The sequence below is a fragment of the Protopterus annectens genome, chromosome 5.part0 (genome assembly GCF_019279795.1).
Source record: "Protopterus annectens isolate FY-2018-M chromosome 5.part0, PAN1.0, whole genome shotgun sequence".
NCBI classification, from domain to species: domain Eukaryota; kingdom Metazoa; phylum Chordata; order Ceratodontiformes; family Protopteridae; genus Protopterus; species Protopterus annectens.
The window spans coordinates 1725496863-1725515640 of record NC_056735.1 but is presented as its reverse complement, the minus strand read 5'-3'; the positions used below and the strand labels follow the sequence as shown (position 1 = coordinate 1725515640).

Here is an 18778-nt window from a genome sequence, read left to right as displayed (position 1 = left end):
TGCAGACATTTTGAGCATGTATAGGAAGGACAGGTGAGTGACAGGAAAATAACAGATAGTATAACGGCCTTTGGAGCATATGTAGGGAAGCAGTGGCGACTGATGGAACAATGGAGCTCATCCAGAAGCACACACACAAAGGGAAACTCTACAAGCATCCAAAACCAGAGACTCGAGTGCCTTGTAGCTGTTGCAGGCTGCTGCTGCTCACACTTGGACTCAAGTATTAGTTTGGGTGAACAGCTGTGGGACGGGAGCAGGAGGGGGATTTTAGGGTTAAGGAGAGGGAGTGGAGTTTTAGGTTTAGAGAGTGGGAAGTCAGGTTTAGGTTTAGGGAGTGGGAGGAAAGTTGGGTTAGTGAGCAGTTGGACAATTCAGGTTTGGAGGGTTGGAGTCTTAGGTGTATGGGGCAATCAGGGGGGTTAGGGAGGGGGGGTTTAGGTTAGGGGAAAAAGAAACAGATGTTTTAGGGATACAGTTTAGGTTCTGGTAGGGCTAGATAGTGTTACAGGGTCGGGTGTAGAAATGGAAGATCACGCTAGTGAGAGTCTGAGCACTTGCATGTGTTACAAGCTACTAGCTTTTGAGCAACTGCAAAAGATCCAGACACTAGAATAGTGATACTACTGACTACCCTTTTTAAAATGAACAGGAAGATGTAGGCAATTCTTGCAAAGTAATTATCCATAAATATGCTCCTGGCTACTTAGATGGATCAGTTCCCTTTCTTCTAACTTCTTTAATCAACTCCACCTTTTCTCACTGTGTTTGCTGTTTTTGAAATATAGAAAATAACTAGTCTCCTCCTGTATGCCTGACTCTGCTGACTTCTTGAACAATTTATCCTTTTTGTTCTGCCCTTTGGATCTTGCCTTTCTAGGTCTGTAGTTAGCTGGTATCATTAGAAACTCCATGAGCTTGAGGGCCCTAGAGCAACAATCCTTATAGTGGCAGAATGGAGTAATCTTCACCGTATTCCCTTTCTTTACAGGCATTTATCACTAGTAACATTAAAGTTCTCTATTTTTTTGTTTCATATGAAAAGTCCTGATCAATGTAGACTTTGTCTTCTCCTACCATTAACTTTTTTTCCAGGCTTCCAGACCTCCTTCAATATGCTCTCCTTGATTTCAAAAGTCTGTAAAAGGATTATCACTGTCTGGGCCCTCCTTCAAGTCTTTTTTCAATGGCACCATGTGGTTCTGTGTGTCCACCTGATTTAAATTTTAGCTGCTGGGATTCCCGTCAACCTCTTTCAAAAGAGATTTAACTACTTTTCCACAGCCCACACCTTCATACTTCTCTGAGATGCCAATAACCTTAATATTTTTGTGTCTGGCTCTACATTCCATGTCAGCTGCTCTTACTTCTTAACAATCCAATCTAGTTTCATTAGAATCAGCTTCATTTTCTGCTAGTAGATCTTATATGACAATAGTATGTTCATTAGGTCCTTCTACAACTTCCACCACCTTTTTCTCATGAGAGGCATCATTCTCCACTAATATCTTCTTTGCATTTTTCTTTCTTGCCATATTACTTATAGGGTGGCATTATTACCAGGTTGTTCTTCAGTGACTGTCATGTGGTGCAAATGTATTGATTTTCCACCCACTTCCTTCTCTCTTCTTTTCACTCTTCCTTTCATTCGCCTCAAGGCATGTTTCTATAACAACGACCACCATCTGCTGAACTTTTGGCTCCCCTTCTCTACTCACCTGGATTAGTTCAACAGTCCTCTAGTTCATCTTCAATCAGCAGTCAGCATAAAACAAGAGTCTTTTAAACCTCCTACTGCAACTACTGTAACCACAAGCTCTTCTCTCTTCTCAGCAACTAACTCAACAATAGGCAAATTTGCTAATTCCTTCTCATCCATAACTACTATCTTCAACATTTTGTCCATATATTGTTCTTTGCTCTGTTGCATCTTGCATCACTCCTCATGCTCCTCCTCCATCTCACCCCTTTCTGTAGCCACTCACTGGCTATCAAACATGGAAAGTGTTGGGGAAGTTCTCCAGTGCCCTTGATAAATTTCCCCTAGTAGTTTAAATATAGTAGGTCTCCTTTGAAAACAGGCTAGTAGCCTACTGGGACTAACCATGTCAACAAAAGGCAAAAGGTATGTTTATTGGCACCTGCACTAAAAGGCAAAGGAATCCTAATGCACTTGTTATTCTTGATCACTTAAATAAGGCCACTGAACAGGTTAACTCCTTCAGATACCTGGGAGTCTGCCTAGATCCTTCACTTAACCTCCATCATCACCTCAACAAAACCCAGAAAAAGATAGATTCCCTGCTGTTCTGGGTCAACAACATTTCTTCTTTCCTATGTCACCCAACAAGGAGTGCTATTGGCAAAGGAATTATTCTACCTCCCTCTTGTACTATCTGCCTCCAAAAGCAACTCTACCACCATCTAAATAGTCCCCAGCTTCATCGGCCACTTCATTAACCTTTCCCCAATGTTTGAACACCATTATTTAGCTCTAAATAAAGCTAATTAGCTGTCTGTTCAACAATGAGCCAATCCACTTCTTGGCTCCAACTTTTATGGTTCCTGAAAAACAAAAACTGTCCTTCTCTTGCCTCTAGCTTATCTTAGACAGGCTCTTTCATATAACCTCAAAACGCATAGCCACTCCTCATAGCCTGTCTTGCAAGACCTAGAACCAGACTTCAATGCTCTAACAACTTCTTTTTCATCCTTGGACCCAAGCTGTAGAGGCATCTTCCCTCAAACCTTTAAAAACCTCTCTAATCACTCCTCCTTTTGTGCACAATTTAAAGAACATCTCACAGCCCAAGCTGTGTGGAATCTGAATGGAAAAATGAAATATCAGCTAGCAGAGGAGAGTAGTATTGCTGGAACTGAATTCATTATCAGGCCTTATTGAGTACCATCACAAGGTGGACCCTGTTTTTTCACAAAATCTCACCAAGATGACACTGATATATAGACTGTATTTTATATGGCATATATCATGGACAAAAGTAGGTTAAAAAATAAAAGACAGTTGAGTGCACAAGTCCCAGAATAAATAAGTGCCAAATCCTGGTAGGTGCACTGGTACTAGGACTGGAAAAATGACCGTGTAGAATCCTCAAGACACAGAAATATTCCTACAATAGGGCTAGGCCAGGCCCAGGAGAGGTTGGCTTCCCTGGTGTAGAAGAAAGTAGTAGTCCAAAAAAAATCACAAAAACTGATATTATTGAGGATAAGAAAGAAATTATGTATTGTTACTATTATGCAAGAAGCCCAGAATTTCCAGACAGAAGATATATATATATATATATATATATATATATATATATATATATATATATATGAGAGAAATTAGAGAAAAGAAAAATACTTGCACAAGAAAAACTGTCAGAAGCTTAAAATTAAAAAATGTGTTCATTAATACAACAGATTTATGAAAAACATTATACAGACCAAGAAACCTTGGACTGTTTGGAGTGACTGTGGAAGTGCAAAAATATAAAGAACAAAATCTAGGGATTTTTGAAACGTATAAAAAAGAAAAATGGACATGGGATAAGAAGGACAGATTTATTATCGTGCAATATTTATGTAAAGGAGAAAGCAAAATTAATCAATGCAAAAACAGCAGCCCAAAAGATATTTGAAGAGAAATAAAGGCAAAGGCATCCATTTATGGAACATTTCACAATACAAAATATAAGATCACAAAGAGGGAATGTAGAACAGAAGATTAGTAAAGCAGACATTACAAAAAATAGAATTTGAAGTTATGGAATGTCTGCAAAGTCAAGGATTTAGTGCAGAAAGTCAAACCCTGGTTATATCACATCATGATGGAACAAGTTCCTTAATTAAGAAGACACAGGAAGAGCAGGAGTCATCTGAAGAAGAAATATGGACATGGGAAACAGATTTAATATAGTGCAATATTTATGCAAAGGAGAAAGTAAAACTAATCAATACAAAAAGAGGAGCATTAAAGATATTTGAAGAGAAATACATGCAAAGGCATACAGATATGAAATATTTTTACAATTCGCAAAATTAGAAAACAAAGAGGAAAAACTGAGGTTATGGAGTACCTGTGAAGTGAAGGATTTAGTGCAGAAAATCTAACTCTGATAATATCACAGCAGGATAGAGCAATATATCCCTAAATTAAGGAGAAACCAGTGGAGCAAGAAAGATCTGATCGGTTGCCATATGAAGATACTTTGGAGCCTTCCATAGGAAACCAGTACAAAAGTTCATTTGGAGTTGCAAAGCAAGAGGAGGAACAGAAAACTGTAGCAACTCTGACCAAGTCAATGTCATGGAGTGATAGGCCTGTGAGTTCCCATATGAAAGAGCAAAGGATGACACAGGACTAAACTGAAGAGAATGTGGCACAGGAAGATGCTCTGGAACTTTCTATAGAATGCCCATAGGAAATGAAGAACAAAGAAACTGCCCTCGATTTAAAAGAAAATGGTCTAAGAAAAGAATTGCTTGGTTTAATTGAGATGGGCATATTCAGTTAAATGAAAGAAATAGACTGCAGAAAGTCAATAAAACCCAAAAGTTAGAAGTTTGATAAAACAAATGAACACAGTAATTTTAATAGATATTCATGTGATATATCAGAAGTAAATAGGATATATTACTGTGTAGCTAAACTAGTAACAGCTAAAGTCTTACCACAACAACACAGGACAGTAAGGGAAAGGAAGGGGAGAAATCAAATGCCATCATGGAAGTCCTGAATAGAGAAAACTATAAAGCAATTAAGACAAGAAACATCAGTGTTAGAAGAGTATAGAAGAGGGAACGTATCAACAAAAATACTCAGAAAGACAGACACGATAAAAGCAATCAGTAGTATCAGAATAGATCAGTCTCTATCATGCACTATTACAAATAATAAACTAAAAATATCAGCACAGGCTGAAAACTTAAAATATATGCAGATAAATATAAAGGAAACATACAAAATAAGCAATTTATTGATGACCCAAAAATGTTTTATAGCGAATTGGGAAACAAGGCAAAAGAAACTGAAAAAAACACGAAAAAGAGAAGAAATTTACATATTTTGGAGAAATATTTATGACGATCATGTGGGATATAACAAAGATACTAAATGGATAGAAAAAGTAAAAGAAAGAATAAGAAGTTCAAATGTACCAGATATGAAATGGAATGAAGTAATGGCGAGAGATATTGAAATAAAGTTAAGAAAAGCTCCTAAATGGAAAACCCCAGGCAAGATGCAGTACCTAATGTCTGTCTAAAAGTATTAACATCATTTCATGAAGCTTTAGCCATGAGAAAGAACTATTTATATGCGCACCCCAAACAGACACCAGCATGGTTAACAATAGAAAAAACAATGCTCCTACATAAGAGCAAACCTGCAAGCTATCCTAAAAACTATAGACTGATAACTTGCTTTCCAACGATATATAAACCATACACTTGAATTTATGCTGACAGAGTTTACAGTTATTTAGAAGAAAGCTTCATCATGGCAATAGACCAAAGGGTAACAAAAGAAAGTCATATGGAACAAACAATTATTTGTTGTTAAATAAAGTCATAATGGAGAACTATAAAAAGGGGAAGAATCTAAGTACGGAATGGACAGACTACAAAAAGCAGTTGACAGTATACCACATTCACGGGAGAAAGAGTGCTTAAAAATGTGTAAGGTACACCTTACACTGACTGATTACATTACAGTGACCATGAAACAGTGGTAAACCACTTTGTAGTTAAGCCATGATAAAGGACAAATTATTATTACAGGGATAAAAATTCAAAGGGAGATATTCCAGGTTGACTCTTTATCCCCATTGCTCTTTTGTCTTGCCCTTAACCCTTAACCTTAACAAAGTGTAAAGACTTCTCATCTTCTTTTGTAAATGATTTAAAACTATACAGTTCATCAGACGAGGAACTGAAAGTACAACTGCAAGTGGTCAAAACTTTTTCGGATGATATAAGAATGTCATTTGGTCTTGATAAATGTGCAAAATCAACCTTTAAAGCAGGAAAACATCAATTTGGGACAAGAATGTGATATAAAAGAACCTGAGCAACAGGAAGTGTATAAACATTTGGGAATTGATGAAGGATCAACAATAAAACATGAACAAATGCAAATAAAATTTAGGAATATTTTAGGAGATTAAAATTAATACTGAAAACAGTGTTGACATTTAGGAACAAAGTCCAAGCTATAAACCAATTTGCGCTTCCTGTCCTAACTTAAAATTATGGTGTGACTGACTAGCCCCAAAGGTGTTGGATCAGTTGGACATGAAAACAAGAAGGATGCTTCATACTCATCAAATGATTTATAAAAAAATCAGTGTATACCAAGACTATATATTCTCTGTTTTGAAGGAGAAATGGGCCTCCTTGAAATTAACATATATAGATCTGCAATTGTGGGACTGCATACATATCTGCTGACCTCACAAGACCCAAACATAGTGAAAGTTTTAAAACATGAGGAGAATAAGTGTAAGGCAACTTCCTTGCTTAGTTTAGCAGAAGCATATCGATGTCAAGCAGGAATAGAAATCAAACCAGAAGTAGATAAATATCAGGACAGCAAATGAATATGCCAAGAAATGAAAGAATATAAGATGAAGGATCAGATGAGAAGGCAAGAAATGTGGAAAATGCATAAAATACAGTTGCAAGTATAGAAAACTCTTGGAACACCCTCATGTTGATCAGGATCAAACACAGGAATGGTTAAAGAGAGGTGATTTTAAACCAAAAGATGATAGGATAATATTGGTGGCCCAGGATAGTCGAGTATGTAAATGTTGGTTTACAAAGTCCATTGAACATGTGGGAGAAACAGACAAATGTAGATTTTGTAAAACAGAATGGGAAACAATTGCACATCTTGTTGCTGGTTGCAATATACTAATGGCAGAAAGACTATATACTGTAAGGCATAATAATGCGGCAAGACTGTTAAATTGGTGCTTGCGTAAACATTTTAATACTGAAGTAGTTGAAAAACATTAGAAACACGAAGCACAAAGCATTATAGAAAATGATGAAGTTTATATCACATGGGCTCACCCATTATCAACAGTTCAAAAAATAGATATGAGAAAACCAGATATGGTAGTCAAAATAGCATCGATCATTGAAATTGCTACACCTAGTGACTACAGTGTCTTAATACCTAGACACACAAAAGTCATAAAATACCCGAATGTGCAGGCAGAAATGAGGGTAATATAGAAGAAAGATACCCAGACAGTTCCAGTAACAGAAGGCGCAACAGGACCTGTAAAACAGAATTTGCAATTGTACTTCAATATATTATCGCTACATGTAAATCTGTATGAACTGCAGCAGTCTTTACTGGGGACATTGCGGGTGCTGTAAAGAACACTTCTGGCTGACATCAAAGACTGAAACAATACTAATTTTATGAACTTTAATCATACTTTGACTTAGGAATGGGGACCTGGTATTAGAAACCCAAAAGACATGAGAAATTAAAAAATGTGGAGGTACTCTGCTTCAGGTCACATAACCTAGTCTCCCCAGTCTCTGACACACACTGCCTATCATTTTCATTATAGCATTTACTAACTCCTAACTTGACCCGACTCTAACTAAAGCAGATATTGTACTAGTAGTAAATAAAGCATATAGACTAGATATTGTAAGTAGTGGTTTCTGATTACTATCTTCTTAAATCAGTTTTTTCTATTGTGTGTTAACTGTCCATTTTGGTTTTAGTGTGCTCCTTCATTGTGTACATTTTTTTTTTAATTTTTTGTGTTCATGCTCTGGACTGAAAATGAAATTGGTGAAATCAGATCAGTGCTCTACCCCAGTTAACAGAATGTACAAATAAATAAATAAAATTTAACTCCACAACTAAGGTGCATGTTAGTACACCAAACAGATGACAACCTCTATTCTGTCATCAGAGTCTAACTCCCACCTATATTCCACACCCCTAACAGCATTTACACAGGATTTAGAAAAAGGGACTAGTAAAAGAGTCAAAATGTATATGCTTTATTTTCTATTAGCTTAGTTATTCTCTTATGCTGCATTATATCATGATACAATATTAGACTGATAGTCTGCCACTGCAGGTGTAAGTTACTGAATGGTATGTATGCATCTGCAACTGGCAGCAATTACTTGTATCACATATTACTGATATTATTGAGGGACACACACACACACCTACATGAAGGCAACATTCCATGTTAATGTTGCTGTGTGCTTATGCATTTTAAAAATTTCAGGTCTATAGTTGTCTTTGCAAGTACAAACACACTATTATTCATGGTATATTCCTGGAAGTCCAACTACCTTATAACTGGGTGTTTCCACATTATTTTTGCTGTGTAAAATCTCTTCTGTTAATTATGTTTTCTATGTTATATTGTTTTAATGTTACAGATCTATCCCCGCCTATTATAGTTATATGGTATGTAACCGCAGAATGCACAGCAGCATATGTTCATGTGACTGCACAGCATGCATTATTGTATGCACATGTGGTTTGCCTGTACCCTATGATTTGCACTGCTCTTTGCTCTATATCCCTGTTACTCAACCTCGCTGCACCATTTTAATTGGTTTCATTTTGTTGTCTTTGAAACCCTACCTATATGTTACAGAATAAAGGGGCATCTTGTCAAGCTACACATCTGACTCTTATAGTGCAAGACCAATACTGCAAAGAGGCATGCTGCTTGAAGCCAACTACTTTTCTAGTTTTTCCTGATGTTTATGTATTTTTGCACCTCACAGACAAAAAAAAAATAGGAAAAGGAAATGAACAGGCACTAAACTACTTCATTCATCCGTATGAGTCAGAAATGGTAATCCCATCAAACAATATATTTGGTAGACATTTGCAATGGCAGGACCTGCTAGAGTGAGTCCTGAAATATGGAGATTGAATGGGTAAAAGAACGGACTTACATATAATTAGTCCGAGATGTCATTTCTTGGAATATTCCCTTTTCTCCGAGGTATGGCAGTCTCAGAGTTTGTATATATAAGTTCAGGGGGACGTGGGGAGCTTGCTTCTCACATGAGGGGGTGCAGGGAGGCTTTCCCCCTGCCAAAAGAAGTGTAAAAGAGAAGAGCAAGTTTTGAGTGCTGACATTTCAATAGGGAGCCATATATTCAATACTGTAATTATTATATGAGTAAAACATTTAGTTTGATATAATCAAGGTCAAATTCTTGAAATGGACATATTAAACATGACTAATGCTTCTTGCCAGAATAGATTCTGTATTTCGTTCCATTATAAGAAAAATCCTATAGATAGCTCACAAGAACTGTGACTATGTCTTGGATAAATGTCATATCCTAAGAAAAACTGCTAACTGATCTTGGCTATGCAACAACTCGATATTCTGTTACTGTTGACACTATTATTCCATTATTTTGAATCATAAACTAAAATGAGGTGAGTCCATCAATAATAGCATTTTTAACATAAAGTAACCATATTTTATGTGTGCAAGCAAACATTATCATAACCAGGTTAAATGTCTTCTTCTTTCAGCTTTTCCCGATTAGGGGTCACCACAGCAGATCACCTGTCCACTCATGATTGGCAGTGGAGTTTTACAGTGTTGAGTTGCCAGCCCGGCACCCAACCTTTCACAGAAGGCACCCACACACACATGCACTCACACCTAGGGCCAATTTAGAGTGTCCAGTCCACCTACAGCATGTCTTTGGGATGTGGGAGGAAACCGGAGCACCCAGAGGAAACCCGCGCGACCACAGGGAGGACATGCAGACTCCGCACAAAAGGCACCCCAGCCAAGGATTGAAACAGGGAACCTCTTGCTGTGAGCAGACAACGGTAACCGCTGCACCACCGTGGCCACACCTCATAACCAGATTAAACTGATTTTGAAAAAAAAATGTCATAATGGTATAGACAAATTTTCCAATTGTATCCCATTTCATCTACCTGCTAACAACATATGGAAATGATAGTAGGGGGTGGGGGTCAGTAGTAAGAACTCCCATTCTCCCACAATGAGAAATATAAAAATACTTCATAACTGGCACTTTGCACCTTTTCACTGGCAGCTGTGAGAGGCAATATTTATTTGTTTTGGTATTTATGCTAAAGACACAATGTGTACAGTAATTCCATGACACATTTTGTACAGAGGGATGGTTCTTTAAATAGTGAGTGCACTTTGTTAAGCACCTGAATTCTCATTAGTTTAATAAACAGACATTTATTTGATAAGCGAGAGACACTTTACTGCAAAGTATTCTCAAAATGAAGCAAATATTAATGTTAGACTAATCAGACTTTCTTTTAGTATTACAAGTAAGAAAATGTGACAGCAAGTATTTCATCCTAGCCTCTAACAAAATTCCAGATGTTACTTTGAGCAGTATGGTTACATAAATCCATATTAATATACACTGTCGTTTTTGTAGATGATATTTCTGAAGTGGATCACGGTACATTTTTAAGTATATATCAAAATCTAAGCCTACTACAAGCACTCACATGCTATATGCTCATGATATACTTCTTGATGCCACTTGCATGAATAGGCAAGTGCTCCAGTTCCCATGCCAGTAACTCATTCTTCTGTAACTACTTAGCTTTTAGCTCCCATAGCTCTACCAGAACCCTAACTCTAACCCTAAAACTCTCTTCCCACTCCCTAAACCTAAAATTTCAATGGCCCTAACCCTAAAACTCCCTTTCTGCTCCCTAACCTTAAAACTCCCTTTCCATTCCCTAACCCTAAATTCCTCCTCCTGCTCCCTAATCCTAAATGGCACTCCTGCTCCTTGAATGCATTCATATTTGAGTTCAGGCATAAGCAGCAATCCCTCATGATGGCTGCTTGCCTGAACTCATATGCAAGTTCGAGTGTCAGCAGCAGATTACATGAGCTGCAATGTGCTTGAGTCCCAGTTTCTACACAGTAGTTTTCGAGCATTTGGTACTTGAGTGACTGTAGTAGAACCTCAAAACCCATATCATTCTTTCACATGTTTTATATTATTTAGGAACATATTAACAGTTAATAAATGTTGATTTGTTCTATTATGGATGGAAAAAAAATGACTTCTTGACTTACAGAGTTCTTCTCTGTCAAATCCCTGCCCACTGCCACCGAACAGTCCTTTCAAGAAACCTCTATTCTGGATTTCGGGAGTTTCAACAGGTGTAAACAAATCCCCCAACATATCCTACAAGGGGAAAAATAAGGTTAAAATCATGCAAATTCTTGAAGAGAAAAAGACTGCTGAGTTATGAGTGAATAGGACAAGTCATATGAAATGAGTTTTATACAATTTTCAGTTTGCTTGGCATCATTTTATTTATAAGGTTGTTATATTCTATTTATCTGAATAACAATTCTGCATGATAGACTCCTTTTTGTTTCTCTCAAGAGGCATATGCCATCAGCCATGACCTAGAGACCCTCCCTGTTCTCCCGCTCCTGCATCTCTGGTACCAGTCCAACTCATACCTAATATAAGTGGGGAAATCCTTTGTGCAACATTCCAAGGAGTGGGAGCAAAGGAAGTCATGGCAACCAAGAATGCTGTCATTCTGATGGCTGCAGAGGTTAATCTCTTATATTTTACCCATTACCCCACCCAATACTCAATGTGTAAATAAATGGCATGCACTCTCTACGTGACTAGAGACCCTTGCTCTAATGAGGACTTACAGTTCTAAGCAATAAATACCTCCTTTGGCCTTGGCATAAATGAGCAGCCACAAAATTTCACTCAGGACCTATGTCTACAGCTGATATCTCAGGGAATGGGTCTGCTATCTGAGCCTGTGTCACACATGATATTCTTAAAGTAACTCAATACTCATATGTTTAGACTTTCTACCATAATGTGATATTTCTTACAGTAGTGGAAGCATTCCAACATCAATTGAGTTGACTTCTAAAATAATACTTTGTAATGATAAATATTAAAATCTTCAAAAGGTAATTACACAAATCTCTAAGTGAAGATAGCAAAGCAGGATTACTTTATAAAACTGGTTACAGTATTGCACTGTATCTTTTACGCAACAGCAATAGTCTGCCTTTGAGGACAATGAAATATAAATTTAAAACAGATCATTAATGCATGACTGGATATATGAAGGAATGAGAATATGTATGATTAAAAGGTATGACAAATAAAGTAAACAGAAATATAGTACCAGATTTATTCTTCACTATGAATTGTGCTACAAAAAGAATATAAATCAGGACAATTTTAATGACAGAACCTTTTGTAAAAAAGAAAAAAGGATTCTGAAACTCATTACATAATTTATGAAATAAATAACAAATCTTTGAGATACTTAGATAAGGCCAGTGGTATTACATTTGGTGAAGACTTCCATTATCTGCTTTGGAATTATTTATTATTAGCTGCATGTATATACCAACCTATGATGAAACACTGAATCATGTTTCGCCTGGAAGAAAAATATCATAACTAAAATATCTGAAGATAACAAAACCACTGGCTTAACAAATAACAATATAAAATATCACAAAGCGCTGTAAGATTACTATTTTTGTAGGGAAACCCTCAATGTGAAGACTCCCCCAGACTCTATATAAACTATTTCTAAGGTAGCGCAAACTGGAAAAATATGAGAAAAGATAAAAAAAAACAAAAAAAAAAACCAAGACACTCACCCTCAACTTCTTCTCTAAGATATTTGACTAAAACACTTGTGACAAAGCAAGACCAAACATGCTAAGATGTTGACAACCTGTGAAAGCAACTTTAGAGCCGAGATATTTTATGATTCAATAAAAGAACACATGAAAAACAAGTGTTGCAATACATCACAGATAACCATTGATTAAAAGTAAATTCTATAAACAGCACTCTATATATATATATATTTATATATATGTGTGTGTATATATATATATATATATATATATATATATATATATATATATATATACATATATATATATGGATCTATACTGATAGATGGAAAGTACGTTTAAGCTAAACGTACATGAGCGAACTCACTTTTGAGAAAGTGCATTTTATCAAAAATGCTCTGTTGCGAAAAAAAAAAACAACACGCCAAAAAAAACTAAACAAATACGACACTACTCATGTTTATGCCCACCCTGCATGCCCCATGTGGGGGTCTGTGCCCTCCACACCCTACCTACTTTAATATTCTCACTCCGAGATCGCACTACAGTATAGAAAAGGGAATACTCTCTTATCCCCGCTGTACCATGATCTAAGCAACAGTTTGCTTAGTTGTACAATCAACACTACATGTTGATGTACAACTAAATCTACATGCAAACTGCGTGTTTTTTTTTTTGCAAAAGTGCATTTTTGATAAAATGAACTTTCACGAAAGTAAGTTTGCTCATGTACGTTTCACTGAAACTTACTTTCGATGTTGAGAACAGGACCCATATATATGTATATATATATATATATATATATATATATATATATAGTAAAACTTTAATGGAAGACATTGCATGTTTTATGTATCAGTGCAATTTGATAACACAGAAAGTATACAGACAACCTAGAAAATAAAATATTTTTCCCCTACTGAAGTGCACTTAGTCCATATTTTTCATCACACCTGATCAAGTGCCAGCATAATGCATACAAATCAGTCTAGTAGCACAGGAATTATGACCACAGTCAGAAAAAAAAGGGGGGATAAAAATCCAAAAAATAGATTTACCATAACAGTTGATGTTCAAATGATCACTGCTACAGTAACCTAAGCTATAGGGGTAATGATTTGCCAAGGATATAACTGCCAGTAGCTTCTGGCATTTTCAACATACCCAAACCATTAGACAGCTCGAGCTAAGTTGACTGCAATCCAGGCTTGGTCACCAAGCCCTTCACAACTTTCATGTCAAAAGTGAGAGACAGAGACTAAGCCCTGAGAGGACATTGCTACAAAAAACACCAAAAAAAAACAAGGGGAATGGGGAGAGGGAGTGGCTACAACAGTAGTGATCATTCGGGTTTATATCGGAACATTGAAAGACTAAAATTTCGAATTACACAACATCGAACACGGAACATCGAACGCAAATAACCCCGAAAGCTCAGAATTTCGAAAACGGAATCTACTAACAACAACATTTGGCCATCTGCTCAACCATACAACCTGAATCCTAACTGTAACACACCAAATACCACGCCTTTTGAACTGTCAAAACACAACCCAGCCACCTAATGCAAATACCCTACAAACATATACATTGAATACTCTACTCCTCTCAACAGAAAGTAAATATTAAAAACAAAACCAGCATAATAGCACACAATAACTACCACACTACATACACACTATGTACAAAGAACAAAATATTTACATGATTTACTACTCAAATACACAAACAAGCTACAAACTATTTCTTATGTGGGGGGCTGTGCCCCCCACACCCCCCAACATGGAGTGCTGCGCTCTCCACCCCCCCCACTTAAATATACCAACTCCAAGATCGCACCACAGTGGAGGTAATACATTCACATGTAACATTTCATTGTTATGTGTTTTGCTTACCCTGCTAGTGAACAGTGGTTCGTAGCAGACATTCTTCACATTTCACATTTCCCAGTGACGTCAGGGTGTGTAACTTTGCATGGGCCAACTATGGGAGCCAGGGGTTTCTGTTTTCAGAATTTTGAGCTTTCGGTATTGTTTGCATTCACGGTTTTGTGTTCAATGTTGTGCGATTCGAGATTATGGGTGTTCGATGTTCTGATATACACCCACTCATTCAAATGTCTACTGTTATGGTAAGTTTATTTACATGACTGTACTATGTTCATCATATTGATCACTGCTGCAGAAGCCTAAGCTATATTGGTAGATTGCTATAGCTTAGAACAACTAGGAGGTGGAAGGAGAAGGGTCCAGTAGCTCCTGAAGGACAGCCCTAGTAAAGGCTGACCTAGAGCTTGAGAAGGAATCTAACTGTCGTGCTTTGTAAAAGTAAGTAAAAAGTACTAAGTTGCTGCTTCTGAAATATTTCTAGAAACCAACCCTTTCAAAAAAGCCATAGATGAAGCCAAGGCCCTGGTAGAGTATGCCTTGACCCAGTCTGGAATAGTTTAGTTGTCGCGGGAATAACAAAAGGCAATACCCTGAGAAAAACAATTGGAAATAGTCTATGTGAACACTGACTGTCTCTTCCTCTTACCTTCATGAGAAATTAACAAGTAATCAGAAATTCTGAAAGACTTTGTTCTATCAAGGTAGTACCTGAGTTGTCTGGGGACTTCGTGGTATGAAGTATCCTTTCTCTCTCAGATTTAAGTTTAGGAAAAAACACAGGGAGATGGACAGTTTGGCTTAAAGTAAACTTGGATATCACTTTAGGCATAAAATAAGGATTAGTGCTCAAAGAAACGTTGCACCTATTGAACTTGAGATAAAACTGACCCACAGAGCTTCAACTCAGGTAATCTTGCAGAGGCCAGAGCAATCAGTAAAACTGTTTTCAATGTTAAGAACATCAAATCAGCAAAATGACCCAGTTCAAATGAAGTAAGTGTTAGCTTTTCTAAATAAAACTAAGATCCCAAGGAGGAGCCACCTGGTTTCTTGGAGGTCTCTTATGTAAAACCCCTTTCAAAAGTATTTTAATATGACAATGCTTTAAAAGTGGAGGATCCATGGGCAGACATGTTGAAATGGCTGATAAATGAACCTTGACAGAGGAATAAGAAAGGCCATAGGATAGTAACTCACACAAACATTGTATAACCAGAGAACAAGTAGCCCTGAATGGGTGCTGGTAATGTTGCTGCTACCATCTAGAAAACATTTTCCATTTGGTTATATATGATTTTCTAGTAGAAGGTTTTCTTGGCTCCATTCATATCTGATGCACATCCCCTGAAAACAGTTGCCTAAGAGGTATTACAGCCCTATCATCAAGACAGTCAGCTGGAGTTGTTTGGGGTTGGGTGTATCAAACAAAACTGCTCTTGTATGAGTAGATCTAATCTGTAAGGAAATTTGTAGCAACCACTGTTGCCTCAGCCAGAAGGGAATCACCACAATCTTTGGAATATGAAAGTTCAGAAGCACCCAGGATATCAGTGGAAAGGCATACAGGAACACTCCTTTCCAAGGAAAAGAAAATGCATTTGTCTTCCAGACTTGTTGCATGGAGTCCTGGAACAGAATTCTGCCAGCTGATTGTTCAGAGAGGAAGCAAAAAGTTCTAATTCAGGAACTCCCCATAGGTGGATCAAATCTTGGATCTAGTTTCCATTAACGAGGCTGAGCTCTTGCTTTGCTCAGCTTGTCTGCCACACAGTTTTGCTCTGATAGAATGTAGAATGCCTTTATTGAGATTGTGCTGTAAAACTACATCCCATGCTAACATTGCTAGTCTGCATAAGGGGTAAGATCTGGTTCCTCCTTCCTTGTTTATGTATGACATCACTGAGGTAGTGTCTATAACAATCTGTAGTGATCCTGGGGCCAAAGTGATTGAGGAAGTCAAACAACTTGATAAGGGTAAGCATCTCTTTTATATTTGTGTGCATGTGTAAGTGTTTGTTGACCCAGAGACCTTGCATTTTTATCCCCAATTGACACTGCTTCCCACACAAAGTCTGGGACTAAAGTCACTCTTGTGACTAATGCTTTACAGCATGAGGGGAGAAGGGGAGAACTGTATTCAGGAATATTTCATGATACCACCAAGTGATTTCTCTTCTCACAAATCCCAGAACTGAAATGGGTGTTGATGCGGAACCAAAGAGACTTCCAGCATCACTGCATCTTTTTCATGGGGAGTCCAGATATTTTCTTTCTTTAACACCAAAAATATTTTTGAATAAAAACCTCTTCCCAAATTGGGACATCACATTCATATAAAATTTTGATTTCTTGAATTTCTTCAAAAAAGAGGAATCCCTTTTTCTTTTACCAGAAACCACCTTATAAGAAGGGTCAATAGCATGTACAAGATCTTGAGCCAGACCTAATAAATACTCCTGCCCAGCTGAACTGGTGCAGAAGAAGGTAAATATTTAGTTCTCTGTTTCTTTTTGACAAGAAAGTTGAGGCAAATATGTATATTAATAGTAACAGCAGCTTCCCCAGGGATGGGCACAACATTATGGATAAGTAGGAGGACCTACCCTGCCCCTTCTCCCAGCAATGACAAGCATGACCCTTCCTTGGCTACTGAGGGGAACCCAACAGCCTCAGAAGACATGGCTAGCCACCAATCCATAGTGGCTGTACGGACAACACCAGAAAGATCCAAGGAAAAGGATGAGTGGCCTGTGGAACCAGCTTTGGCTTTGTTCTGTGGTCAAGATGAAAATGGTGTTTCTTTCCTTGGAAAGCTAAGCATCACAAGTCAGTAAACTATAAAATGTATTTAAAATATTTAAAAGTACCCTTTTCCAGTTAAAACACAGTAGAAAGCATTCTAATACACTTTACCGACCCCAGAAGTAATTTAAACCCAGATTCTCCTCAGAAAAAAAAACAGTTTAAGAATGTTTAAAACAACTTTTAAACTGTAAGAAACAAAAGTCTGCTTCTGTTTAAATGTACAGTAAAGGCACGTGACAGTCAAAAAAACACACATATCACTAACTTAAAATATATAATATGAAGAAGGTTTTTCCCAAAGGAAACCTATTTACCCAGCAATGGAACAGCACAAAATAACTGTAAAGGAGCTCTCTCTTAGGTATCAGGAAAGCTATGAAGGAGTTTGGGCCTAAACTTGCCTTTTAGTCAGCTCACCTTGAACTGTCAAATGGTTTAGGTTTGCAGGAGACGACCTGAAGCTTTGGAAGCTGGCTTGTGGTTATTTCCTTTCCAAGATGTAACCCATATAGCTTAGGCTACTGATGAATATGATGAACATCAGATGTTGCATTAGCATACTTTTGCCAGAAACTTACTTTTCTTTCATTATTTAGTGACTGCAATACTCATTAATTTGCCAGGAAGCCATAAATTCTATGAGTGAAAAAATAAAAAAACAAAAATATAAGTCTTAGAAAAATAGCTATGGTGTACTGGAGAAAGCCTGGAGGGTCCTTAGTATTGGTCAGTATTCTTCAAACTGCTGTATGATATATGAGTATAACCTTTAGGGCACTGTTCCTCAATGTGCAATCTCATATTTAGATTGCACAAATAACCTGTTGCAGTCTAGCAAATCATCAAGCATTTATACTTGAGATGAGTTTAGGGATATTATGTAGATGAAGTGGACATCTTTAACAACTTTAAATAAAATTACACTTTCCCATAATTCCTATAAGTTACACTTTCCCATAAATGCAGCCAGGTTCCTCTATAGTTAAAAACTGTAGAAAAAGAACTGATCACTTAGTAATATAATTCATTTTCTTGAGACAGTATAGGAGCAACAATATTAACAACTGCTTTCATAATGCCTGTATTCTATAACTTTTAAACAAGCTAGCCCAATAGTGTGAGTGTAAGTTGTTTTAACAAAGATGGTAGCTGTAAATACAGTTGCATAGAGAAAGAACAACGGTCTAAAGAGTTCCTAAAACAGCTATCGTTACTACCTTTACTACAAGTGGTATATACATGGAACTATAAGTAAATATCTTCTTTTTAATGAATAAGTGGTCCATGATAGTACGGTAAAACTGACGTACACAGTTCAGAAATGGCTGCCTGTGAAGCAGATTTGGATATTTAAATACAGTTTAGTAAGGCATTTTATTCAGGTTTAGTGAGGTTTGTCTACAGTGACAAACT

At 37.1% G+C, this 18778-nt stretch overlaps 1 protein-coding gene across 5 annotated transcripts in view; it reads right to left on the bottom strand.

Annotated features, from left to right (window-relative positions):
• STXBP5L (syntaxin binding protein 5L) overlaps positions 1 to 18778 on the bottom strand; it is a 4174867-nt gene that overhangs the window by 19738 nt on the left and 4136351 nt on the right. For all 5 annotated transcript variants that reach the window (XM_044071514.1, XM_044071515.1, XM_044071517.1 and 2 more), the window contains one exon: positions 11109 to 11220. In XM_044071514.1, the coding sequence (XP_043927449.1) occupies positions 11109 to 11220 (112 nt within the window). The remainder of the gene's footprint in view (positions 1 to 11108; positions 11221 to 18778) is intronic.